General features: G+C 40.3%; 1 protein-coding gene across 7 annotated transcripts in view; it reads left to right on the top strand.

The window, feature by feature from the left end:
* The window catches only part of NEK1 (NIMA related kinase 1), a 233037-nt gene that overhangs the window by 18060 nt on the left and 187577 nt on the right, over positions 1–27400 (top strand). For 6 of the 7 annotated variants that reach the window (XM_079926984.1, XM_079926986.1, XM_079926985.1 and 3 more), the window contains exons 1-4: positions 757–1189; positions 17984–18132; positions 18812–18908; positions 24620–24717. In XM_079926984.1, the coding sequence (XP_079783110.1) occupies positions 18016–18132; positions 18812–18908; positions 24620–24717 (312 nt within the window). In that variant the 5' untranslated portion in view covers positions 757–1189; positions 17984–18015. Of the gene's footprint in view, positions 1–756; positions 1190–17983; positions 18133–18811; positions 18909–24619; positions 24718–27400 lie in introns of those variants that run through there. The other variant, XM_079926982.1, reaches the window with a different exon arrangement.

Raw genomic sequence — 27400 nt, 5'->3', positions numbered from 1 at the left:
TGCAGGGGACACAGGTTCGAGCCCTGGTCCGGGAAGATCTCACATGCTGCGGAGCAACTAAGCCCGTGCGCCACAACTACTGAGCCTATGCTGTAGAGCCCGCGAGCCACAACTACTGAGCCTGTGCTCTAGAGCCTGCAAGCCACTGAGCCCGTGTGTCACAACTGCTGAGCCCTTGTGTCACAACTGCGGAGGCCCATGCACCACAACGAGAGGGGTCAACACAATGAGAAGCCCCGCGCACTGCAATGAAGAGTACCTCCTGCTCGCCACAATTTGAGAAAGCCTGCGTGCAGCAATGAAGACCCAACGCAGCCGAAAATAATAAATTTATAAAGGAAGAAAAAAAATATTTGTTGGATTATAGCTGACTTTTTGTTACATTCACTAGTTTATACTATTTTTTAGATTCCACATGTAAGTGATATCATACAGTATTTGACTTATTTCACTTGTCTTGATTTTTAAAGCAAATTTAGTTTAAAAATATGGCATCCCTAAGAAATGGCCCTCAAGTTTTAAAAAAAATCCCTTTTGCGGTATGTGCGGGACGAATTTATCACAGGCTTTACTCCACACCAGCTTCAGCGGGTTCTGTCGGCCGCCGGGCCTCGCTCTTGTGAGTGAGGGACGCTCTGGTCTCCCTTTCCTCCTCTCTTCTCCTCCCGCACCTAGAGAGCCCGCCCCCGCCCCCGCCCCTGCCCTTCCCGGCCACCCCCGCTCCACGCCGGCTTCGGCGCGCTGACGTCACACGCCCGCGCCAGGGACGCCCCACCCTCTGCCCTGGCTCCGGGATTTGGGGCGCCGCTTGTGGAGTCCTGAGCCTGAGTCCGGAGCGCATCTCCGCGTTGCTGGGTAGCCAGCGCCCGCGTGGCGAGGCTGGGGGACGAACCGGCAGGGAGCACCCAGCCCCAATGCGCCCGGCCCGCGAGGCCGCCGGCAGCCGCCTCTGAGAAGTTGGGGGGCGGCGCCCGGGGAACACCCCACGCCGCCGCAGCCGTTGCAGGGGGCTCGGAAACCGGTTTGTTTCGTCCGGTGGCGCAGACCCGTGTCCCGGGGCGTTGGCCGGAGTGGCGCGGGCTGCGGCCCAATGCCCTTTCTGGACCGCGGGGGGGTGCCTCGGGCTAGCTGAGCCCCGCGGGAAGGCGGCGACCCCCGGACGGTGCCCGCCCACGGCCTGGGTCCTGAGGTGAGCTGCACTCGGGGCGGCGTGACGTGCGCGATGGTGGGGTCGCTCGGGAAACGGGAGAGCTTGCCTCGACTTCCGATGTAGAGGCTGCGGGGTCCTCCCTGAAGTGCGCGGAAAATAGCACCAGTAGCCGCACCTCGTCAAGATGGGAGTTCTCCAAGGAACCGTGTGTGTTACTCAGTACCCTTTGGACATTATTTAAAAAGCGATAGTGATCATGGAATTAAAATAAGAATAGAAGCGTTGGTATGAGTAAGAAGTCATTTACGTTGCTTATATCTTGTCTGCGATCTTTACGTATACCTTTTAACTAGAAAATGAGTAGCAGTTAACTGGCTGGCCCATAATCTTATATTTCAGTTTCCATAGTTTGATTCAACAATTTCTTCATGGAAGGCATTGAAAGTTCTAGGACTTGTAGAGTTCATCACAACTCTTTTTTTTTTGGGCAGCCCTGATTTTTGTTCTCTAATGTAAGATCCGCCCCCCCAGAAGCAGAAATTTTTGTATTGCCAGGGTAAGTTACATCAGAAATAATTATGAAGGATTAAAAGTAATATCCAGTATATGCTAATAATGGCCTTTTCTTATGATGCAGCAGTATTGCAGAGATGATGGAGGGAAGCCAGATATGGAGAGAAGTAGTTCTTTGTTTCTGCTTTAGATTTGTCTGAAATTAGAGCATCTGCAGATCTGTTTTAACGTTGCCCGCTTGTTTTTGGTGAGAGGTAAGGAGCCTGTTTTGTGGGAAAACAGGTTTTTGCACGTTAAGAGTCACCACTGGGAGTTTAGTAAAGGTTATGGAACTTGGCCACAGGAGTTCTTTTGAGATCATTTTAATAATGCATTGACGTTGTACTCCAAGTATATTTTCCTCTGTCTGACTTGAATATATCCATTTCATGGATGTAAACTCTTTATTTACATGTTGGTACTTTCACTAGGGAAGCTGTTAATTGTTGTCTGAAGAGTCTTACAGAGAGGAATAGACTTGCAGAGAAGAACAACAAATATTTTGAAAAAACTCTGTATTAGGAATCCCGCTTTTGCTTTCTCCTTTTTTGAATTATGCGAAGTAAGACAGGGCCTTTCCTCATTGAGGAGTTAAACCGAGCCTCTCCCATAACCCAAAATGGTATTCATTATTTGGGGAGAACTATATGTGTAGATCCTGGTTGCAGACAGTACCCTGAGGGCTTCCTGAAATCTGTTGACACTTCTTTACCAGTGTTTCCCTTCAGGACAACTTGCTTGTGCATCAAATAGCTGAAGCAGCTCCAGAGGCTTAATGTTCCAGATTGGTGGGAATACAGCTTTTCATTCATATACCCTGACATTTTTCTCATTCGGTGCACAAAATTTTATTATGTCAAACATTTATTTGTGGCTTAAAGGTGTTCTTAGTAAAAAGTGAGGAAAGATGTCTAACTTGACTAGAGGCTAAGATATTTTTTCTGGAGCATAGTTGACATACTTGAAAAGAGTGATGCCGTATAGAGAAATTTGATGGACATTTACGTATTTTATCGTCTGAAATTTGTGTTGGTGTAAAGCAAAGAAAATGGATTTAATTTTTTTCCATATGGCTACCTAGTTGTCTAAAAACTATTTTATTTCAAAATCCATCTTTTCCTTACTGATTTAAAATGTCACGATGGTCATCTACCAAATTAAAAAAATTTTTTTTGTATATTTCTGGACTTTCTATGATTTACCTGTCTAGTTCGTAATTATTACTGCTTTATAATGTGTCTTGATAGCAAGTAGAACAACTCTTCCTTCATTGCTTTTTTTTTTTTTCAGTATCTCTGGCTATTCTTTCTTCTTTTTTTCACATTAACTTTAAAAATCAGCTCGTCTGATCACCCTCACCCCCAGAGTTTGTGTTTTTACTAGGGAAGCATTAAATTTAGAGATTAAGAATTAAAATCTTTCGAATATTGAAACTTCCTTTCCTTTTCTTCCTTCCTTCCTTCTGGGCATGTCTTTTTGTTTTTTCTTCATTTTTTCTCTCTGTTCTTTTGTTGAATATATTCTGCTGGTTTATTTTCCAGATTACTAATCCTGCTGTATGCTGCCTGTTGTAAAACCCATGCAATGAGTTCTTAATTCCAGATATTTTATATTTTAGTTCTAGAAGTTCATTTGGTTTTTAAAAATAAATTTCAGTTCTTTGTTGAAGTTCTCCATCTTTTAAAAAATCACTTTTGTGGCTTCCCTGGTGGCGCAGTGGTTGAGAGTCCGCCTGCCAATGCAGGGGACACGGGTTCGAGCCCTGGTCTGGGAAGATCCCACATGCCGCGGAGCAACTAAGCCCGTGCACCACAGCTACTGAGCCTGCGCGTCTGGAGCCTGTGCTCCGCAACAAAAGAGGCCGCGACAGCCAGAGGCCCGCGCACCGCGATGAAGAGTGGCCCCCGCTCGCCGCAACTAGAGAAAGCCCTCGCACAGAAACGAAGACCCAACATAGCCAAAAATAAATAAATTAATTAATTAAAAAAAAAATCACTTTTGTCCATCGTTTCCTCTTATTTTCTTGAACTTATTAATCAAGGTTATTTGAAGTCCCCTGCTGATAGCTCCGTATTTGAGTCGTTAGTGAGTCTGTTTCTGTCATTAGGACTAGTCTGATTTAGTCTTGCCCTGTATCTGCACAATTTAGGAGTGGGCTGACTGACAGGAGAGGAATTTACGTGCACATTTTTGGCCTCCTGTTCCTTCTCCTCCTCCCCAGGATTTTGGCAGCCCTAAACTCTGACCTCTCTATCCTCAGCCCATAAGACTGCTGCTTTCTACTCAAGCTCCATTCTGCTGTGCCACAGTTTGGAAAATGTCTTCAGGGAAAAGGCTGGGGTAATGTGGGACTCACTAGGATATTCCCACCTCTCAGTGAATTTCTTTCTGTTCTTTTATATATTTTACTCACGGTTCGTGATTGTTTTTGGAGGCAGGGTGGTCTGGTACAAGCGCACCATCATGGTCTGGAACAGTCTCACCGTTCATCATGTCAGCTTTCATTCAGTCTCCCAGACGGTATTTCCATTCTCAGCTGTGATGGGTGTTCCTAATCTGGAGACATCTCTCGCCTGCTGCCAAGATGGGAGGGGTGGTCGCCTGACTGGGAGAGGGGATGGAGGAGCTGTGTGTCTGACAGCTTCTTACAAAGTCTCCGCCAGTTATTGAGCTAGTCTGTAGTGGAAGTGACTTCCTCCCCACTCGTGGCTGAGGACACAGCTTTCTCTAGTTTCCTGAGTCAGTTGCTGCTTGCTCTTGTGTTTGTCAGCTTCCAGAATTTTATTGCCATTGCTGTCTCTCCTCTTCTGCCTTTCTGATCCTTTCAAGCTGTGTTAGCTGGGTTTAGGGAAGAAGCAGAGGTAAATATGTACGTTCAGTCTGGTATCTTAAATTGTAAGTTGCAGTTTATTTTTTGACTTTTTAAAGATTTAGGCTAAAGATTTGGGGCATCTTTTGATTTTTCTGAACGAAAGGCTTTGGCCATCTCTCTGCCATTCCTACTCTCTGTGGCTAATAGTGCAATTTTAAATTGTTGAAGTTTTCTACTTTCTGACCTACTTTAAAATTTTTTTCTCCTTGAGTCACAGACTTAGAATTCGTAGGGCTCTTAAGATAGTATTATATTTAAATCTTTAGTGTTTTTAGATGAAGAAACTAAGACCCAGGGAAGTTGGGTGGTTTGCTTTTGGTCACGTAACTTTTCTCTTCTGAATCCATTGCTTTGTTTGTTATATCACAAGACTCTTGGAAATCTTAAATATCAAAAAAAATATCTAATTTTATACTTTGAATATCTTCAGTATCACATATGTATTACAGGGATTAAATTGATGTAATTGTTAGAGACCTTAAGATACTGTCAAGTTGGTATGCGATTTCCCTCTTACTTTGGAAGCTGAAGCATAGAAAGGACAAATATTTATTTATAATTTGGGTTAATTACAGTAATGAAATTAGAACAGGATCCGTGTGCTTCGTCAGTTACATGATACGACTATTTTGGATGAGTACATTTTGTTGTTACCTTTTATTTCCTTTGGTTTAAAAATCTTCTAGAGTTGTTATTCAGCTGAGAAGTCTCCTGACTAGGAAGTAAGTACCCCAGTTACATATGCTTTAAGACGCTGAAATTACCTATCTTGCCGTGTTTTCCCCTTCACTTCGTCTGGCGTCCGATACTAGCCAAGTGTAGACTCTGCAGAATAGGAGGGGTTGTTGGTTGCTCTGAAACTCACCTACCATGCCTTTCATTGTCCAGAAAGCTGTCTGCACTGGACGTTATTTGGTGGCAGTGAGAGCCGTCTTTCTTCATTTCCGGGGCAGTAGATCTCCTCCACCTTCTTGAGGTGCTAGAACACACTGTAGTCCTGTGGTGGGCAGCGGACTGCAGTGCTAGGACCCTCGGAGCCTCCACCTTGTTGGTGCGGTCCCGCGAAAGGAATTGGCAACTCCATTTTGGGGGAGGGCCAAATGGACTAACTGTGGTTTTTTTCTTGGCAAAAGTCACAGAGTAATGATGGTTGTGAAGTAGTCTCATTGTACGCTTACTATTTAATGTATTTTTTTTTTTTTTTTTTTTTGTGGTACGCGGGCCTCTCACTGCTGCGGCCTCTCCCATTGCGGAGCGCAGGCTCAGCGGCCATGGCTCACGGGCCTAGCCGCTCCGCGGCATGTGGGATCCCCCCAGACCGGGGCACGAACCCATGTCCCCTGCATCAGCAGGCGGACTCTCAACCACTGCGCCACCAGGGAAGCCCTATTTAATGTAATTTGATTTATGAAATTTAGTTTTCTAAGGTGAGTTTATATTTTTTCTAAGCAGCATAGTAATGTGATATCATGTCCTGGAGAAATCATTAAATTCTGGCTGGTGCTCAGAGAGCTATTATATTATGCCGGTTGACCAAACTTGGGCTTGAAAATATGTTTGGAGTGACTTTTCTTCTTTAACTCACTAGCGATGCTGTAGTGCTGTCATAATAGTTAATTTCTTGTTTCTCTTACAGCTGCTAAAAAACATGTCATTTCTTACAGAAAGTTTGAAGTAGAAAAGTTTCCTGAGGTAGAAGAAGGCTCTTTCCCACAAATTTCTATTAAGCATGATTATTCCATTGATTTACCACAGGCAAAGTTGTGGCCGTTGAGTCTTAGAAGCCCAGGGTACGAATTTTGTCATTTAAGGAGACTGGATCAATATATTAGAGGCAAAATAAAATTAAATTTAGTATTAATAGGTGAAATGAGAACATGAATTTGTTCACTTACAATGAGAGATATGGTAAACTGTCATAGAAATGGTAATATAGTCTTCATGACAAGCTCATTTTCTCCTAGAAGGGAATCATACATAGAAAGCCTGCTTGCTATGGAGGAATGGAAATAGAAAAGAGCAAGTTATGTGAATCACTATTTTTCAAATTATTTATTTATACTTTATTTTTTATCGAAGTATAGTTGACTTACAATATTATATTAGTTTCAGGTGTGCAATATAAAGATTCAATTTTTTTATACATTACAAAGTGGTCACCATAAGTCTAGTTACAATCTGTCACCATATAAAGTTATTACAGTGCTATTGACTGTATTCCCTATGTTGTACATTACATCTTCATGACTTATTTGTTTTGTAACTGGAAGTTTGTACCTCTTAGTCTCCCTAACCTATTTCACTCATCCCCCACCCCCACCCCTCTAGCAACCACCAGTTTGTTCCCTGTATCTATGAATCTGTTTCTCTTTCGTTACATTTCTTCATTTGTTTTCTTTTATATATTTCATGTATAGGTGAAATCATACAGTATTTGTCCTTCTCTATCTGACTTTCTTCACTTAACGTAATGTCCATGTTACTGCAAATAGCAGATTTCATTCTCTCTCTTTTTTTTTTTTTTTTGGCTATGCCACGCGGCTTGCAAAATCTTCCCCAACCAGAGATTGAACCCGGGCCCCGGCAGTGAAAGCGCTAAGCCCTAACCACTGGACCACCAAGGAATCACCTCATTCTTTTTCATGACTGAGTAATGGTCCATTGTATATATATATATATATATATACCAAGTCTTCTTTATCCATTCATCTGTTGATGGACAATTCGGGTGCTTCCATGTCTTGGCTGTTTTAAATAATGCTGCATTGGGGTGCACATATCTTTTTGAATTAGTGTTTTTGGTTTCTTCAGACAATGCCTGGAAGTGGCATTGCTGAATTATGTGGTAGTTCTATTTTTAATTATTTGAGGAACCTTCATACCGTTTTCCAGAGTATCTGCAGCAACTTACATTTCCACTGAGAGTGCACAAAGATTCCCTTTTCACTACATCCTCTCCAACACCTTTTTTTGGTTGTCTTTTTGATAATAGCCATTCTGACAGGAGTGACGTGATATCTCACTGTGGTTTTGATTTGCATTTCCCTGATGATTAGTGAAGTTGGCCATCTGTAGGTCTTCTTTGGAAAAATGTCTATTAAGAGTCAACCCACTTTTTAATGGTTTTTTTTTTTTGATGTTGAGTTGTATGAGTTCTCTGTATATTTTGGATATTAACTCCTTATAAAGTATAATGTTTGCAAATATCTTCTCCCATTCAGTAGACTGCCTTATTGTTTTGTGGATAGTTTCCTTTGCTGTGCAAGTTTTTTAGTTTGATGTAGTTCCAAATGTTTATTTTTGCTTCCATTTTCCTTGCCTGAGGAGAGGTATCTAAAAAAATAGTGCTAAGATTTCAAAGAGCATATTGCATATGTTTTCTTCTAGGAGTTTTATGGTTTGAGGTCTTACATTTAAGTCTTTAATTCATTTTGAGTTTATTTTTGTATATGGTATGAGAAAGTAGTCCAGTTTGATTCTTTTGCATGTGGCTGTCGAGTTTTCCCAACAACCTTTATTGAAGAGGCTGACTTTTCCCTGTTGTATATTCTTGCCTCCTTTGTCTTAGATTAATTTGCCCATATTAGTGTGGATGTATTTCTGGGCGCTCTATTCTCTTCAGTTGATCTGTGTGTCCGTTTTTGTGCCAGTACCGTACGTACTGTTTTGATTACTGTGGCTTTGTAGTATAGTTTGAAATCAGGGAGTGTGATACCTCCAACTTTGTTCTTCTTTTTCAAGATTGTTTTGGCTATTTTGGGCCTTTTATATTTCCATACATATTTTAGAATTATTTGTTCTAGTTCTTTGAAAAATGCCATTGGTATTTTGATAGGGATTGTATTGAATCTATAGATTCCCTTGGGGAGGATGGTCATTTTTACAATATTGAGTCTTCCAATCCATGTGCACAGTATATCTTTCCATTTGTTTGTGTCATCTTCAGTTTCTTTCATCATTGTCATAGTTTTCTAAATACAGGTCTTTTATTGATACCTCCTTAGTCATATTTATTCCTGGGTATTTTATTCTTTTTGCCACAGTTGTAAATGAGATTTTTTTCTTAATTTCTCTGATAGTTCATTGTTAGTGTATAGAAATGCAACAGATTTCCGTATATTAATTTTGTATCCTGCACCTTTACTCAATTCATTTATTAGTTTTAATAGCTTTTTGGTGGTATCTGTAGGATTTTCTATATATCAGTTATTTCTAGTATCATGTCATATGCAAACAGTGATAGTTTTACTTCTTCCTTTCCAACTTGGATTCCTTTTATTTCTTCTTCTTGTATGATTGCTTTGGCTAGCAAAGCTACCAGTTGCTTTGATTTGACTTCCAATACTATGTCGAATAAAAATGGCAATATTTGGCATCCTTGTCTTGTTCCTGATCATAAAGAAAATCCTTTCAGCTTTTCACCGTTGAGTATGCTGTTGGCTGTAGGTTCATATATGACTTTTATTATGTTGAGGTATGTTCCCTCTGTACCCATTTTGCTGAGAGTTTTTATAGATGGTTGTTGAATCCTGTCAAAAGCTTTTTCTTCATCTACTGCGATGATCCTATGGTTTTTATTCTTCAGGTTTTTTTCATATGGTGTATCACATTGGTTGATTGGCAGATATCTCACCAGCCTTGCATCCCTGAGTTAAATCCCACCTGATCATGGTATATGATTCTTTTAATGTATTGTTGAATTTGGTTTGCTTATATTTTGTTGAGGATTTTTGCATCTGTGTTCATCAGTGATATTGACTCTTAAAGTGATATTTTCCTTTTTTTGTGGTATCTTTGTCTGGTTTTGGTATCAGGTGATGTTGGCTTTGTAGAATGAGTTCATAAGTGTTCCTTCCTCTTCAGTTTTCTTTGACTAGCTTGAGGATAGGTGTTAACTCTTCCTTAAGTGTTTTGTAGAATTCACCTTTGAAGCTGCCTGATTGTGGACTTCTGTTTGTTGGGAGTTTTTTGATTAGTGATTCAATTTAATTATTGGTGAGCAGTCTTTTCATACTTTTTTTCCTTCCTGTTTCAGTCTTGGGAGGTTGTATGTTTCTAGAAATTTATCCATTTCTTTTAGGTTGTCTATTTTATTGGTATAAAATTATGTGTAGTAATCACTTATGATCTTTTGTATTTCTGTGGTATCGTTGTAACTTCTCTTTCATTTCAGATTTTATATATTCTTCTCTCTATTCATAAGTCTGGCTAGAGGTTTAGCAATTTTCTTTATTTTTTCAAAGATCCAACTCTTAGTTTTATTTATCTTTTCTATTTTTTTTAAGTCTCTATTTCATTTATTTCTGCTGTGAACTCTGTTTTTTCCTTTTACTAACTTTGGGTTTTGTTCTTTTCATAGTTCCTTTTGGTGAAAGGTTAGATGGTTTATTTGAGATTTCTTGTTTCCTGAGATAGTCTTGTATTGCTATAAACTTCCCTCTTAGAACTGCTTTTGCTGTGTCTCATGGATTTTGGATCATTGTGTTTTTGTTTTCATTTGTCTCCAGGTATTTTTTGATTTCATGTTCAATTTCTTTAGTGATGTATTTGTTTAGTAACATACCTGCATTTTTTATTTTTTGCAGTTTTTTTCTTGTAATTGATTTCTAATCTCTGTTGTGATCAGAAAAGATGCTTGATATGATTTCCCTCTTCTTAAATTTATTGAGACTTGTTTTGTGGCCTAGCATATGATGTATTTTGGAGAATGTTCCATGTGTGCTTGAAGAATGTGTGTTCTGCTTTTGGATAGAACGTTCTGTATATATCTCTTAAGTCCATGTGAACTAATGTGTCATTTAAGGCCATTGTTTCCTTATTGATTTTCTGTCTGGGTAATCTGTCCATTGATGTACGTGGGGTGTTAAATTTGCCTACTGTTATTGTGTTTCTTTCAGTTTCTTCCTTTATGTTTGTTAATATTTGCTTTAGGTATTTAGGTGCTCCTGTGTTGGGTGCATATATATTGACAATTGTTATATCTTCTTGTTAGATTGATCCCTTTATCGTTGTCTATTGTTATTCTTTGTCTCTTGTTACAGTCTTTGTTTTAGAGTCTGTTGTCTGCTATAAGTATTGCTACCCCAGCTTTCTTTCCGTTTCCCTTTGCATAGAATACCTTTTTTCACCCTTTCACTTTCAGTCTGTGTGTGTCTTAGGTCTGAAGTGAGTCTCTTGTAAGGCAGCATACATGCTGTGTCTTTTGATTGGAGCATTTAGTCTGTTTACATTTACAGTAATTATTGATAGGTGTGTACTTATTGCTCTTTTGTTAATTGTTTTCTCATTCTTTTTTAAGTTTTTTTTTTTTTCATTTGCTCTCTTCCCTTGTGATTTGATGGCTATCTCTTTTTTTTTTTTTTTTTGGCTGCGCAATATGCCTTGTGCAATCTTACTTCCCTGACCAGGGATCAAACCTGGGCCCATGGCAGTGAAGGTGCCGAGTCCTGACCACTGGACTGCCAGGGAATTCCCTTGATGGCTATCTTTAGTGTTATGTTTGGATGCCTTTCTCTTTTTTGTATATCTATCTATTATATGCTTGGTTTGTGGTTACCATGAAGTTTATATATAACAACCCCCTTCCCTCCCTAACCCTCTCTCCCCACTGTCTCTCTCTCTCCCTCTCCCTCTCCGTCTCCCTCCCTCCTTCCCTTTTGTCTCGCTCTCTCCGTCTCTCTCCCTCTCTCTCTCTCTCTCTATATATATATATACACACACACACACACACATATGTGTGTGTGTATGTACTATGATTATTTTAAGTTGATGAGCTCTTAAATCCTAATGCATTCTAACAATTTTGTGTTTTTTCTCCCTACCCCGCAAATTGAATGTTTTTGTCTTCATTTTTTTTGCATCTTTTTGTTTATGTATCCCTTAACTACTTATTGTGGATATAGATGATTTTACTTTTCTTTTTTAACCTTCCTGCTAGTTTTATAAGTGGTTTATCTACTACATTTACAGTATGTTTGCCTTTACCAATAAGATTTTTCCTTTTGTAATTTTCATATTTCTAGTTATGGTCTTTTCTTTTCCACTTAGAGAAGTCTTTGTACATTTCTTGTAAAGCCAGTTTAGTGGTGCTGAACTCTTTTCACTTTTCTGTAAAACTTTTTATCTCTCCTTCAGATCTGAATGATAGCCTTGCCAGGTAGAGTATTTTGGGTTATAGGCTTCTCCCTTTCATCATTTTCAATGTATTATGCTACTCCCTTCTGGCCTGCAAAGATCAGCTGATGATCTTTTGGAAGTTCTGTTGTACATAACTAGTTGCCTTTCTTTTTTTTTTTTTTTTTTTAAGATTTTTTTAATATGGACCATTTTTTAAAGTCTTTATTGAATTTGTTACAACATTGCTTCTGTTGTATGTTTTGGTTTATTTGGCTGCAAGGCATGTGGGATCTTAACTCCCTGACCAGAGATCGAACCTGCACCCTCTGCATTGGAAGGCGAAGTCTTAACCACTGGACAACCAGGGAAGTCCCATAACTAGTTGCTTTTCTTTTGCTGCTTTTTTTTAAAAAAATTATTTATTTTTGGCTGTGTTGGGTCTTCGTTGCTGTGCACAGGTTTTTTCTAGTTGCGGCGAGTGGGGGCCACTCTTCTTTGCAGTGCGTGGACCTCTATTTGCGATGGTTTCTCCTGTCATGGAGCATTGGGCTCCAGGGGCACGAGCTTCAGTAGTTGTGGCTCACGGGCTCTAGAGCACAGGCTCAGTAGTTGTGGCACACGGGCCCAGTCACTCTGCAGCATGTGGGATCCTCCTGGACCAGGGCTCGAACCCATGTCCCCTGCATTGGTGGGCAGACTGTTAACCACTGCTCCACCAGGGAAGCTTTCTTTTGCTGTTTTTAAGGTTCTGTCTTAATCTTTAATTTTTGCCATTTTCATTTTAATGTTTCTTGCTGTGGACCTCTTTGGTTTTATCTTGTTGGGGACTCTCTGTACTTCTTGGACCCTGGATATGTTTTCTTTCCCAGGTTAGGGAAATGTTCAGCTGTTATTTCTTCAAATAAGTTCTCTTCCCCTTTCTCTGTCTCTTCTCCTCCTGGGACCCCTTATCATGCTAATGTTACACATTGGATGTTGTCTTAGCGGTTTCTTAAACTATCTTCATTTTTAAAAATCAGTTTTTCTTTTTTCTCTTCAGCTGGGTGATTTCAACTACTCTGTCTTCCAGTTTGTTGCTCTGTTCCTCTGTATCATCTAATCTACTGTTTATTCCTTTTAGTGTATTTTTTATTTCAGTGATTGTATTCTTCATATTTGTTGGGTTTTTTCCTTATGTTTTTTAACTCCTTGTCACACTTCTAAGAGTGTTCATCCATTTTTCTCCTGAATTTATTGAGCATCTGTATGATCATGACCTTGAACTCTTTATTGGGTAGATTGCTTATCTCCATTTTGCTTAGTCCTTCTGGGGTTTTGTCTTGTTTCTTCCTATGGTATGTATTCCTCTGTCTCCTCATTTTACTGAATTAATTATCTATCTTTATTTCTATGAATTAGGTAGGTCGGTTGTGTTTCCCAATCTTGGACAAGTGGCTTTGTGTAGGAGTTGTCCTGTGGGGCCCAGTGGCACACTCCTCTTTGGTCACAAGAGCTATGTGCTCTAGGAGTGTCCCTTATGTGGGCCCTTCTTTTTTGGTGGGGCTGCCCTGTGGCCCAGTTGATTGTCAGGTCCTGCCTCCTGTGGTGGCTGCCACTGGTGGGTGGGGCTGGGTACTAGCGTAGCTGACTACAGGTCCCCGGGGGTGGCCTCCAGGGCTGTTGCCATCTGGTTAGTGGTTGGGTAAGCTCCTGTTGCTAATAGGCTAGAGGGAGGACTCCAAGCTGGCTTTTGTACCATCAGTGTCTTTGTGGAAGAACAGACTTCCAAAAATGGCTGCTGCAAGCGCCTGTGTCCCCAGGGGAGTCCCAGTGGCCCTCCTGCCTCTCCAGGGTGCTCTGCAAGATTAGCAGGTGGGTTTGATATAAGCTTCTTTCAAATTATTGCTTCTCAGAGCTGTATCTCAGAATGGCTGAGATTTTGTGTGCGCCCTCTAAGAGTAGAGTGTTTTTTTTCTACAGCACTCTGCCTCTCTTGTATGCAAGCTCTGCTGGCCTTCAAAGCCAGGTATTCTGGGGGCTCATCAACCTGGTGCAGGAGCCCTGGGCTGGGGAGCCTCATATGGGGCTTGAACCCCTTGCTTCTCGGGGAGAACTTCTGCATTTGTGATTATTCTCCTATTTGTGGGTCACCTACCCATGGCTGTGCGTCTTGTCTATACCGGGTCTCCACCACTCCTACCCATCCCATTGTGGTTCCTTCTTTGTATCTTCAGTTGCAGAAAATCTTTTCTGCTGTTCTTCCGGTTGTTCTTATAGGTAGCTGCTCTTTAAATAGTTGTACTTTTGGTGTGTTTGTGGGAGGAGGTGAGCTCAGGGTCTTCTTACTCTGCCATCTTGGCCACACCCCCCTAAATTAAATATTTATTATTTTTAGATTAACAAAGTGAATTCATGTATCTTCACAGTATGTGTGATCTTGCCAATAAGCAGTGCTAGAGGTTGTTTTTGGGACACTTTTTCTCTCCTTTCCTCTCCCTCCATCTGTCCTCCTCCCCTTCCCTTCACTTTTTTAAGCTTTCACTACCTAACCTATTGTACTCTTGCTTCTGTCTCCACCACTCTCCTGAAGTTACTCTTGCTGAAGTTAACAACCTTAATCAAGTATCTTACGGTATTTGGTACAGTAAGTTTCTAAGTGTGATACTGATGGCAGAAATATAAGGAAAACATTAATAAATTTGTTCACATCAAAATAAACTTTTGTATTTCAATAAAATTGAAGACAAATGGCATATAAGCAAAAAAAATTCATACCTGAGAAGGGCTAACATCGTCATTAAAGAAGCTTTTACAAACTAATGAAAAGAAGATGAACTTGAAGATGGTGGAGTAGAGGGATGTGGAATTCACCTCCTCCCATAAGTACATCAGAAATACATCTATGGGACTTCCCTGGTGGTGCAGAGGTTAAGAATCTGCCTGCCAATGCAGGGGCCACGGGTTTGAGCCCTGGTCCGGGAAGATCCCACATGCTGCGGAGCAACTAAGCCCATGCACCACAACTACTGAGCCTGTGTTCTAGAGCCTGTGAGCCACAACTACTGAGTCCGCTCGCCTAGAGCCCGTGCTCTGCAACAGGAGAAGCCACCGCAATGAGAGCCCATGCACCACAATGAAAAGTAGCCCTCGCTCGCCGCAACTAGAGAAAGCCTGCGCGCAGCAACAAAGACCCAACACAGCCAAAAATAAATAATACATTTTAAAAAATACATCTGTATGTGAAACTATTCTCATGGAATACCTACTGAAAGCTGGCAGAAGATCTCATACAACCAAAGCTGCAGTAAAGATCCCCAAGTAATTAAATAGGACAAAGGGAAAAGGGAGACAAGGAATTGGGATGGGACCTGCCCCCTGGAAGGGAGCTGTGAAAGAGGAAATGTTCCCTCGCTCTGGGAACCTCCTTTACCGGCTGGGAGGTTCGGTGGGACAGATAGGGAGCTTCAGAGGCTTGAGAGGACAGTGTGGAAGCCGGCCTGCTGTCCTACAGGGTAGAGAGAGTGCAGCACAGACCGTCTTGGCCATGCCGCTGCACTTTCCAGCCTGTGATGCGCCTGCTGGTGTGTGCAGCAACTGGGTGCTGCAACTCAGGCTTCAGCAGACAGACCCGGGGAGGGACTCAGGTTGGGTGCATGGAGACAGCCCGAGGGGCCTGGAGTGTGGCACAGGACACAACTGGGGGTGCGCACAGCAGGAGCGTGGGCCCGCTGTCAGAGCCTGTTGTCAGTGCATAAAGGGAGGGGTGTGGGCCGCCTTAGCAGCCCATTATCAGCATGCTCACAGCGGGCATGGCTCTGGCTGCCGTGGACTTTGTGCAGTTTGTGGGCATGCACACAGAGGTGGGGCTGAAGTCAGAGCCAGTCACCGGTCCTCCCACAGCGGGTCCCAGGCTGTGGCTGTGGCGGGCTCTCGTGGTGGTGCATGGGTTTTGGGACAACTCATGCATGCCTGAGGGACGTCCACGGCGGCCCTGAGGTGGCCCCTGAGGGCAGCACTAGCACTAGTTCACTAACAGTGAAGTCTGTGCGTGTGCACACGGGTGGCATCACAGAGTTGCATGTCCTGGTGGATAGCTCCTGGGGAGGAGCACACACTGGCTCCTGTCTCCCAGTGCTCCAGGCCCTCACTCCTCGTATTGCAGCTTGTAACTGGATCTGGGGGCTTCACCTGTGACAGCTGAGGAGCAGACCCTGTCCCCGACAGGGCTGTGACAACTACAGGGCAGAGAAGAGGCCCCACGCAGTATCCACTGCAGGCTCTGGTCACCACAACACCAGACACACCCCTTAGCAAGGGGACAAGGGCCAGCACACCCTGAGGAAAGACGTGGCAAGCATCCACACTAAAAACAGCCTTCACACCAAAAATATCAGACTCACACAGTCTACACAGGGACACTCCCACATAAAAACAGCCCTGTGAGACCACGATAGATAACTGTTTCTCTTAAATTCTTAGAGTCAGAGAAATTTAACTAAAGTGAAAAAGCAGAGGAACTACTCCCAAGTAAAAGAACAAGAGAAATCCCCTGCAGGAACAATGAAACAGACCTCTCCAGTCTACCAGACCCTGATTCAGCAAAGGAGGTAATAAAAATGCTGAAGGAGTTAAGAAAGATTATTGATAGAAATGCAGATCACTGTAACAAGCAACTAGAAACTATAAAGAGGATGCAACGTTTATAGCAGCACTGTTTATAATAGCCAAGACATGGAAGTAACCTAAATGTCCATCGACAGAGGAATGGATAAAGAAGATGTGGTACATATATACAATAGAATATTACTCAGCCATAAAAAAGAATGAAATATGCCATTTGCAGCAACATGGATGGACCTAGAGATTATCATACTAAGTAAAGTAAGACAGAGACAAATATCATAAGATATCACTTATGTGAAATCTAAAAAATGATACAAACGAACTTAGTGACAAAACAGAAATAGACTCACAGACATAGAAAACAAAATTGTGGTTACCAAAGGGGAAACGGGTGGCAGGGACAAATTAAGAGTTTGGGATTAGCAGATACAAGCTACTGGAAACAAAATAGATAAACAACAAGAACCTACTGTATAGCACAGGGAACTATATTCCTAATCTTGTAACCACCTACAATGGAAGAGAATCTGAAAATATGTATACATGTATCTGGAATACTTTGTTGTGCACCTGAAATTTACACAGTATTGTAATCAACTATACTTCAATTAAAAAACAATAAAGAAGACTATCCCAGTAGAAAATGGACAAAGAACCTGAATGAATAGTTCAAAAGAGAAGAAATGCAACAGTTCAGAAACGTGGAAGAATTTTTCAGATTCATTGGTAAGCAAAGGAGCTTACAAAAAAAAGTGAGACACTGCTTCCCCCCATCCAACATAACGAATAACAGTAAGAACAGATTGTGACACAGTGCTCACTGTGTGTAGGTCACTGTTCTCTAGACATTAATGAAATTGACTAATCCTCCCAGCAGCTCTATAAGCAGGTCCTGTTGTTGGCCACATTGTACAGATGAACAAACTGTGCCACTTAAAGATAAGTAACTTGTCCAAGGTCAAATAGCAAATAAGTGCTAAAGCCAGGATTTAAACCCAGGCTCTCTGACTCTAAGGTTTTAGTGCTCTTTGACTACTACCCTTTATTGCCTCTGAAATATTTTAATAAATAATAACCACTGTTAAAAGAGTACGTAGGAACGGGCATTTTTATTCACTGCTGGTCAGAATGCAAGCAAGCTAGTAGGCGTTTCTGTAAGACAAGCAGTGTGTTTGAAAGCTTTAACATGTGCATATTCTTTGAACTCACAGTGTATACTATGGAAATCTTTATAATGAGTACATAAAGTACAGAAATTTAATCTGAAGTTCTTTTATAATAGCAAACACTGTAAACAGCCTAAATGTCTAATAAGAGAGGATGAGGTAAATAACTTTGGGAAATAGTCTTGCTAAGCTTGTGTTCTTATTGCAGGTAGTAAAGTAATGCTGCTAATTAATTAGTTCATGTAGGAAAAGGTTTGCTTCATCCTCCCTTAAGTATGTACAGTATTTGACTTTCCAAAGTATTCTTATAAGATTGAAATGTCACTGGTTTTCTCTTTTTAGCTATCTCTAGGTTGCATGACTAAAATTGAGTTAAAGTTTATTTAACCTTCAGTAAAGATTTTATATATCTTTTTTTTAAGTAAGCAAATCACTGAGGAATAGAATTTGAAGTAAATATTATAATTGTTATAGATGACATGCTTTATTTCTATTAACTGTTACTCTTTTTTTTTTAATATCTAGCCTATCTGTTAAGATGCCTTAGAAAAAGAACCATGGAGAAGTATGTTAGAGTACAGAAGATTGGAGAAGGTTCATTCGGAAAAGCCATTCTTGTTAAATCTATAGAAGATGGCAGACAGTATGTTATCAAAGAAATTAACATCTCAAGCGTAAGTATATTTTTTGTTTGGTCATCCAAGTGGAAGTCTGGTTACAGGAGAGAATAAAAAAATATATGGCAATGCATGACCTAAAGTGAAAGACTGCCGTAATTGCAGAGAGAACCACTAATTTCAAAAGAGTCTGTAAATCCTTTCAGATTTTTTTCTGTGATGTGTGCTCATGTTTATGTGTTTAAAAAAGATACCTCACCTCCTGTTCTGTGACTTAATCTGGTTTGAACATCTTAAAATGTTTTTGTTGTATTTGTGCCTTCAACTTATTCTTTTTAACTTCTAGCTATATTTTAGTATTTGGGCTGTGCTTCATTGGTAGCATTATTATTTTTTAAAAAATATTTATTTATTTATTTGGTTGTGCTGGGTCTTAGTTGCGGCAGGCGGGCTCCTTAGTTGCAGCTTGCGGGCTCCTTAGTTGTGGCTTACTGGCTCCTTGTGGCTTGCGGGCTCCTTAGTTGTGGCTTGCAGACTCCTTAGTTGCGGCAGGCATGTGGCATCTAGCTCCCTGACCAGGGTTTGAACCAGGCCCCCTGCATTGGGAGAGCGGAGTCTTATCCACTGCGCCACAAGGGAAGTCCCGGTAGCGTTATTTTTAACCACTCTCTTTTTGATGGACTATTATGTTGTTTATTTACTTAATTTACTGTTTTCTTTCTTCCTTCTATTTAAGATGTCCAGTAAAGAAAGGGAAGAATCAAGGAGAGAAGTTGCAGTGCTGGCAAACATGAAGCATCCAAACATTGTCCAGTATAGAGAATCATTTGAAGGTCAGATAAATTTTGCAAGAGCGCTCAAAAGAACTCCTAAGCCTTATGACAACTGTTGTATACTTCCCTTTTAAGGATCTTTTTGTGAATTATTCTCAGGAAGAAAAGTATATCATTTCTGCTTCAATACACATGCATTTTAGACATAGGAGGAACAGTCATTTATACCTTTTTAAACTAAACTTCTTTTAAGTGCTACCACCACTGCCACTGAGAAAATGTTCCGATTTTAGAAAGTATCCTGCTTGAGAGTGTTCTCAGGTTCTTAAAGTATTATAAAGTATTGCTGTTTTGGAAATATCTACCATCATATTTGGTAATGCCGGAACTAAGATAAGACAAAGCTTCTCTAAAGGCAGGAAAAGGTGGTTTATTGAAGTCATTCCTATTATCATAAATCTCTGTCAGTTGCAAAATAGAAAGATAATCTAGATTGAAAGTAAAAGATAGTTTAAATGACCATTTCAGGGTCGCATTACATACCAGCTTCAGCAGCTGAATTAAAGTATCCTTGTTCCCAAATAAACTTGGTATCTAGTAAAGTAGAACATACTTTTAAAAGTATATGGATCATTAACACCTTATGCCATAAAGTACTCAGTTTATTTATTTTATGATGGCAGTGAAATGAGGCTTTATAGCTCATGTGAAAGAGTACAATGTTAACCATCTCTTCTTTCTCAGGACCTTGAATTTCCTTTATTTATCTTTCCCTTAGCATCTGTCTTTTAGTTTCTTCTTTCATCAAGATTTTACTATTTCAAGGTAAAAGGTTTGAATGTATGTCAACACATGTTCTATCAGACGTTTTGTATTTATGTTGAATGCTTCACCTAGAAACATCTGAATGATTCAAAAGGAATAGCACGTTCTTTAAATAAGGTTATATTGTTACTGGCGTTTAGTTTTAAAGGAGTAAATGCTCATGGTAAACGTATTCAGGAGTGCAGACATGCATGAACCCCAAGCTCTCTGTTCCTCCCACTCATTCTCATTCCCTAGGGGTAAGCAGTGTGAATAATTCCACATTGATTCCTTCCTGTATTTTCTGTGACCGTGTGGAACAAGCATATGTGTGTAGCCTTTGACGTTTAAAAACAAGTGGGATCGTAAATATGCATGTCTGCATCTAGTTCTTTTCACTTTGTCTCTCATGGGTATCTTTCCATGTCACTGTGTATTGATGCACCCCATTCTTTACAACTTTCTTGTAACATCTGCAGTGTTTTCCATCGGATGCACTTTATGGCTGTATCACACTTTGTTTAGCCTCTTTTCTGTTATGGATACTTAGGTTGTATTTAGTGTTTCACTGTTACAGGTAGTGTTGCACTGGACGTCCTTGTACAGGTGTCTGTGTACTGTGGCAGTCTTTTAGGAGTGGAGTCCTTAGACTAAAGGGCATGAGAGTTCCTTTTTCTCACAAGCTCTCCAGCCCTGGCCTATAAGTTCATTCTCAGATTTATAAGATGTAGTTTCGTCTGGTGATTCTATACATTTGGTGTAGAATTTGGTCCCTGTTTCTGCCTCACCTGAGCCATCTTCTCATTTTAATCATGTAGCTCTTTGGACCTCTTAGTTTCTCATAGAGCTTTTGGGAGCTCTGAAACACAAATATTTAATTTTTCTCTAAAATGATTAAAAATAACTTACATATGTGAACATTTTAAATCTCTCAATTTTTAAAAATAAGCAAGTTGGTTAAAAAAGTGAAAATTTTGATGTTATTTTGAATGTCTGCCATGAAAGGTGAGGAAATTAGTGTCTTTACAGTTCCTCCCCACTGATTTTCGTTCATCTTGACAGGGTAAAAATATTTAATAATTATCATTTGTTCTGAAATTATATTTCTTAGAGTTGTTTGGCCTTGATTCTATATTTAGACAGATTCAATTCTTATTGTTAGTTCTTTTATAACTTAGATACCCCTTTCCAGAGATACTTGAATTTATCTCCAACTTTTCTGGATTTCATCAATTTTTTTTCATGACGAGCTTATGGATGCTGTATTCCCTCAATGCAGTTACTGTTTGCATTTCTGAGAGTGTCTAACTGATGCTTTTATACGTGAATAAGTATCTTTGATGACCCCTTGTCCCTTACAATCACATTATATCTTCTGGCATTGCATGTTTCTGTAGAAAAGTTTGAGGTCAGCATAAAGCTTCTCCTCTTGAAGGTAATTTACTTTATCTTTCCTCGATGCTCGAAGGATTCTTTCTTTAGAATTGAAATTCACCAGAATATGGCTTAGTATTAATAATTCTGATTCTGTCTCTCTTGGAACATTTTGTACCCTTTCTGCCTGCAGATTCTGGTTTTTCTTTGTTTCAGGAAAGTTTTCATTTCACTGTTTTTAAAGAATCCATATATATCTTAAGATAAGGAAAAATATTCCAAAATTTGTTTGTCATAAAGTTGTCTTAGCTTACAGATGAATTCTTTCTTATAAAGTCTCTTGTGTTACAGGATGTGTTCTCAAATTTTAAAATACGTTAAATAACAAAGTGGTTTTGGGGAAGAAAACTTCACTGAGTTAGTTTTGAGTGCTTATAGAGGTCCTCAGGCAGAATCAGTTTTAAAAAGAGGCATCAAAGAAATTTAATACTGATGTCATAATTGCAGATACTATTGTAAGCCTTCTAAAGTCACTTAAAAGGCAGTATGGTTATGTTGTGGCAATCATGCATATGAACTCTCTAGGATGATTTTTTTAAAGTCCCAGTCTTATGTGTATGGGAATTAGGACATAGAAAAAATTCCACTGACAACATAAACAGATTTTAAAAGTGCTCTCTTTCAGTTAACTTAAAAGGAAATGAAGATCATGTGTATCGAGAAAACATAGGTGAATCAATAAAAGACATTTATACTGATGACACATGTGAAAAATTTGGATAAAATTGTTTTGTAAAACTGGAGAGTGGGGAGAAAACAGTATTTTCAGGTATATGAATGTATAATTAGATTATATTAAATATTATAATTAGACATTTTTGTCTATATTCCTAACATTTTAAAATTTTTAAAAATTTGATCTTATCATTGAGAAAGTGTTGTGTCACTGTATATTGGGGTATCTGTGTTATATACAGTTTTGTTTTCTCTAATGTTATTCATATATTGCTCTCTGTTTTTAGTTGTCTCTAGCTATCACCTTCTAATTGCTTTCATTCTTTTGTTTGTATTTTCCTACAGTCTGTGTTTTTTTGACCTCATAAGTTTGTTTTACTTCTTACTGTTGCAAAAGTAGCTTTTATATCTTTTATGGAAGCTTTTCAGCCTCACTTATGGCGCTTGTGTTGGCATTCACCTTGTTCCCCATTGGTGTTGCCAAAATCTAACTTCTCTATGTAGTCGAAGAAAGCTTTTCTTTGAGGCTAAATTTGGATTGCTTTTTGCTGCAGGTAACAGAAAATCTGGCCAGTATTGGCTTAAGTGAGAAAGATATTTAATGATCTCACCTAACAGGAAGTCTGAAAGATGAGCTGTCCTGTGTATAGGGTGTATATGGCAGCTTAGGCCCTGTCTGATTTCTACTCTGACATCCTTAATAGGCACGTTTTTAAGCCTAATGCTGTCTCCTTGTCCTGAGAAGACGCTTTGCAACTCCAGGCAGCGGCTGCATCCAAAAGATGCCAGAAGAAGGGGCAAGGGCAGCACCAGTAGCTTGCTCTTGTCTGTCCTGTGACCAGACGAGCCAGTGCTTTCTCAGAAGCCACTGTTCAGATTTCCTCTTAGATCTTAGTGACCGATATGGGGTCAGTGACCCCCTCTAACTGTAGGGGAGACTGGGAATTAGGGAATCTGGGATTTTTTTCAGCTTCTCAAGTGAGAGGCGATGAAGGGAGAAAAGTGTTAGAATTACAGGGTTAGCCTGCTAGCAGTGCATTCTTCTCTGAGAGGTCGTGGTTCGTGTCCTCTCTTAAACTCTCGGTCGTTTTCTAACATGCCTTGAGGCTTTGTCACTCGCCTTACAGTCTTTTTGCTTCAATTTCAAGCAGTTTCTAGGTGGTCATTATGTTGGGTTTTTTTGGAGGGTGTTTCTTCAGTACTGTGTGAGCCCATTGGTGATAGGGGTGGTGTCTTATATTTCTGTATCCCTGGCATCTTGTGCAAAGTGCCTGGAACATAGTTGGCACTCAGATGCTTGAATGATCGAAGGAATACAAAACAGATTAGTATTTCCCTCATGCAGAAAAGACTTTTCTTTTAACCTTACATTTTAACTAGAACTTATCCCAAAATAAATGATAAATGTTTAAACAGCAAAAAATATAGCAGAGCTCAGATATTTTTCTTCAGGATTGCTTCTCCATTTCCTTTCTCAGGTCCTGTTTAACCTTCTCTGTCTCCCTGTCTGTGTGTCTGTTTCTGTCTCTCACACACAGACACACACACCTTTTTAAAAAAAACCTTGTAATGGTTTTATTTAATTTTTGCTACATGCAGATGGTACAGAATTCAAAGGTTACATAACAGTAAAAAATTTGCCTTCTGTTTCTAGTTTTGAGTCACCTGTTTTTCCCTCCTGGAGGTACCCACTGTTTTACCACTATCTTGAGTTTCCCTCCAGAAATGTTCTAAGCATTAATAAGCATACATAAATCATAGCACACGGCACTTTTTTTTTGTCTTTTTGTTTCTCATGCTATGTAAATGGTGACATTCTATACATATTTTTCATTAAGTAGTAGATTGTACGGTTTTCTGGGGGTTTTTTTTCACACAGTGATTTCTCACATGTATATTTGGATGATCTTTTCGTATCAATTGTAAAGAGTTACACAGATTCTTAATCAGCTCATTCATGTAGCTTCCCAACCCTGGGCACATTGGAAGCAGTGTATACAAGGTGAATGTGAGCACCGCGAGTAACAAGACCACCATCCAAGGTGCCGGGAGCAAGGCCATCAGCACAAGGCAGCAAGAGAAGTGAACTCTGGGAAGGCTGTTCCTTGAGCTGTAATAGGTGATCTTGGCCGCTCTTCCTTACCTGGGAAGAAGTGGTGTGGTCTTAGTCCTATGGAAGAGTGAGGGTGGAGAGAAGGATTAGAAGTGTTCTTCTCATCCTGTCTACCACAGGAAGGGTCATGGAAGTCTTTTATCCTGTGGACTGAGGCATACAGGTGATTAGGGAAGTGCCCCATCTTCATGTTCGTTCACAGATTATGTATCACTACAAAGAGAGCTCCAGGAGAGTAGAGACTGTCTCACTGTTGAGTCCTGACAGTTCATCGCAGCATCTGTTATTGTGTTTGTTTAACAGGCAATTAAGTGGATGAAATAAAGCTGGAAAGTAATGGTCAGCTAAAAACCAAGGTTACCCATCTCTGACAAATGATTGGAAAAATGTGATTTTTATAGTTGACGTTTAAGGAAATATATCTATTAAATGAAATCAACTATATCTGTCTGTATTTTGTCCATATTGCAGAGATGTTTATGTCAGTGTGGATAATGGGATGATATATTCTTGGCAGAAAAGTCATTAATGATGGAGTTGCCTGTTAACCCAAGTTACCGCACAGTCTGTACGTCCAGTAAACCTTGACTTTGCACTTCAAGTCTTCTGGCTGTGGTTCTGTTTTTAGTTTAGTGGAACGTATTTAATTAATTGCTACTTTTTAGTAAACCTTTAGGTACCTTTAATGTAGCTATGCTTTTGATGTACATTTTAAAAAATGGACTGTAACGTTTATATTTTTTAGAAAATGGCTCTCTCTACATAGTGATGGATTACTGTGAAGGAGGGGATCTGTTTAAACGAATAAATGCCCAGAAAGGCATTTTGTTTCAAGAGGACCAGGTGAGTTAGCACGTGGGAGACTGGCTCTTACTCCGTAAGTGTTGTTGAGAATTCATTCAGCGCTTGTTTGTTTGTACTACTAGTATTAACTGGACGCCTACTCCAGCTCTCGTGACCTCCGTCCTGAGTTCAGGTCCCGTCTCGTTTCCGTCTGTGGCGATGCTGCTGTGTGTGTCGTATACGTTGTGTCCTGTGTGTGTGTGTGTGTGTGTGTGTGTGTGTGTGTGTAACTATATTTTTATGCGGGTAGCTGATTGATTACTCTGTATGCTGTCAGTTGGCTTACTGCCACCTTATCTTAGAATGTGGCTTTGTCGGTAACTCCAGCTCTAGAAGCCTTGTCCTGCAACTGCGTGAAATCCAGTCTTCGTTTTGAGTTCAAGGATCTCTAAAATATGAGCTATTCTACGTACGCAGTCTTGTTTCCTGTTCCCTAGGGTGCACCCTTTTTCATGGATGTACCAGATATTTGTCGCACATTCATTTTGTGGTTGGCACTGGGACACAGGTTTATACCTCTCATTCTTCCTGTATATTTATTCTGATTATTTATTTTATTTTGGTAGTACCTTCTCCTCCACATCCCTGACTCTCTGTTACTAACATTTTACCATTTTTAAAAAAACTCAGCTCAAGTCCCAGCCTCTTTAGATTTTCCATAGGTACTCTGATTTTCCATGATCTTTTCTTTCTCTGAATTCCTGTTGCGTTTCTCATTATCACCCATCCTTAATTTTAATTGCAGGCTATTACGTAGGAGAATGGAGGGAGCTGTATGCTAGGAGTGTTGCATTTGCTGTCTCTTTTAATTCTTAAATCCCCCTGTGAGTTAGCGTACTGTAGTTTTCTCTATTTAATAGGTAAGAAATCTAAGGTTAAGTAGCTTGCCCAAAGTCACAGTTGGTGTTTGAACCTACCCCTATCTAACAGCAGAGTTTATAAAATGTTCTTTTTACAAACTTAAATTATAAAATTATTCAGAGGTTTGGAGATGGAAAGCCGTCTTCCCCTGCTGTTCTGTCCCTGAGATTACCACTGCTTTTGGTTTGGTGTGCTTTCTTTTTCATATTGAACATACACATGTATACACTGAGACATGTGTATTCAGAAATGGGATAGTATACATACCATGCTCTGTCTTGCTTTTGTCGCTTAAAAATTATCTTGATTACGTTGACATGTCGGTCCATATAGATCAGTCGTATAAGGTTTTGTTTTGTTTTTTCGGGCATGCCGTATGCAGGATTTTCGTTCCCCAGCCTGGGATCAAACCCTTGCCCGCCTGCAGTGGAAGCTCGGAGTCCTAACCACTGGACCGCCAGGGAAGTCCCGAGATCAGTTGCATTAGTTTTAAGAGGTGCATTATATTTCATTCCAGCAAAGCCCTTGCTTTGTTTTTTTTCACTTCATACTCATTTCTGCTCCACTCCCCTCTGTCCTTAGGCAGCCCTTCCAATGTCTTTAATCAATATCTCTGTCTATGTCTGCAAAATAGCCATCATTGTTTTGTATACATGTATTTTTAAATGTGTACCTGTTGTATTATATCTCATTCAGTTTTACTTTTCCCCTAAGGACTGTTTCTGATCCATCCGCTTTGCTGTCTGTACATCTGTTGTTTCTAGCTCCGACCTAATAGTCCATGGGATTCCTCCCAGTCTACACTCACCTTCAGTGCATCGTGCACCCTTGTTAATGTACTCTGAATAATGTCACATTAGAGTTGTTTCTCCAAGCAGGTTGTAATTTACTGTAGAGCGGAGGCCCCAGTCTGCTTATGTCAAGGTACTGAGGAAGGCTGCGTCTGTGGTAGCGCTGCCTTGGCACAATTCATCAGCTGATTGATAACGTCATACAGATGGGGACTTTGAGGGTCTTGGCAGCAACTTGGAGATATGGTAAGATGAGAGCTTGAGTTAAAAGTACTGTCGAGTAGGGTAGTATCGTATTCCTCAAGCTTTCCTTACCTCACGTTCCACAATTAAGCCTACTAGGCAGAGCCCAAAACTTGGAGTGAGAAGACTTGGGTTTGAGTGCTTGTCCTACTTATCAGCTTGGTAATTACGTTTACAAGTTACTTAACTGCTTTGTGGCTTTACATCCTCACTCAGTAGTAGGGATATTCCTACCAGGTAGCTGACGGTACTGTTGTGGTGAAGGTCAGATAGTAATGTTTGTTTGTGTACAAGGTGCTATTTTTTTATTACAGTTTTATCTGATATATTCCATTGCTTGTGCTTATTTTTATTCTTTTGTCTCTTTTGGACTTTAAAATGCTTGCTGTTAAATTCCGTAACATTATACTGTAAAGTACATTGATAATCTATTGGTTGAGTTTAGTTTAGTTTTTTTTATTAATTAATTTATTTATTTATTTTTGGTCTTCGTTGCTACGTGTGGGCTTTCTCTAGTTGTGGCGAGCGGGGGCTACTCTTTGTTGTGGTGCGCAGGCTTCTCATTGCTGTGGCTTCTCTTCTTGCGGAGCACAGGCTCTAGGTGCATGGGCTTCAGTAGTTGTGGCACGTGGGCTCAGTAGTTGTGGCTCGCCGGCTCTGGAGCACAGGCTCAGTAGTTGTGGCGCACGGGCTTAGTTGCTCCACGGCATGTGGGGTCTTCCTGGACCAGGGCTCGAACCTATGTCGCCTGCATTGGCAGGTGGATTCTTAACCACTGTGCCACCAGG

The sequence above is a fragment of the Stenella coeruleoalba genome (genome assembly GCF_951394435.1).
Source record: "Stenella coeruleoalba genome assembly, chromosome: 7".
Taxonomy (NCBI): domain Eukaryota; kingdom Metazoa; phylum Chordata; class Mammalia; order Artiodactyla; family Delphinidae; genus Stenella; species Stenella coeruleoalba.
This window is presented reverse-complemented; position numbering and strand designations above follow the sequence as displayed.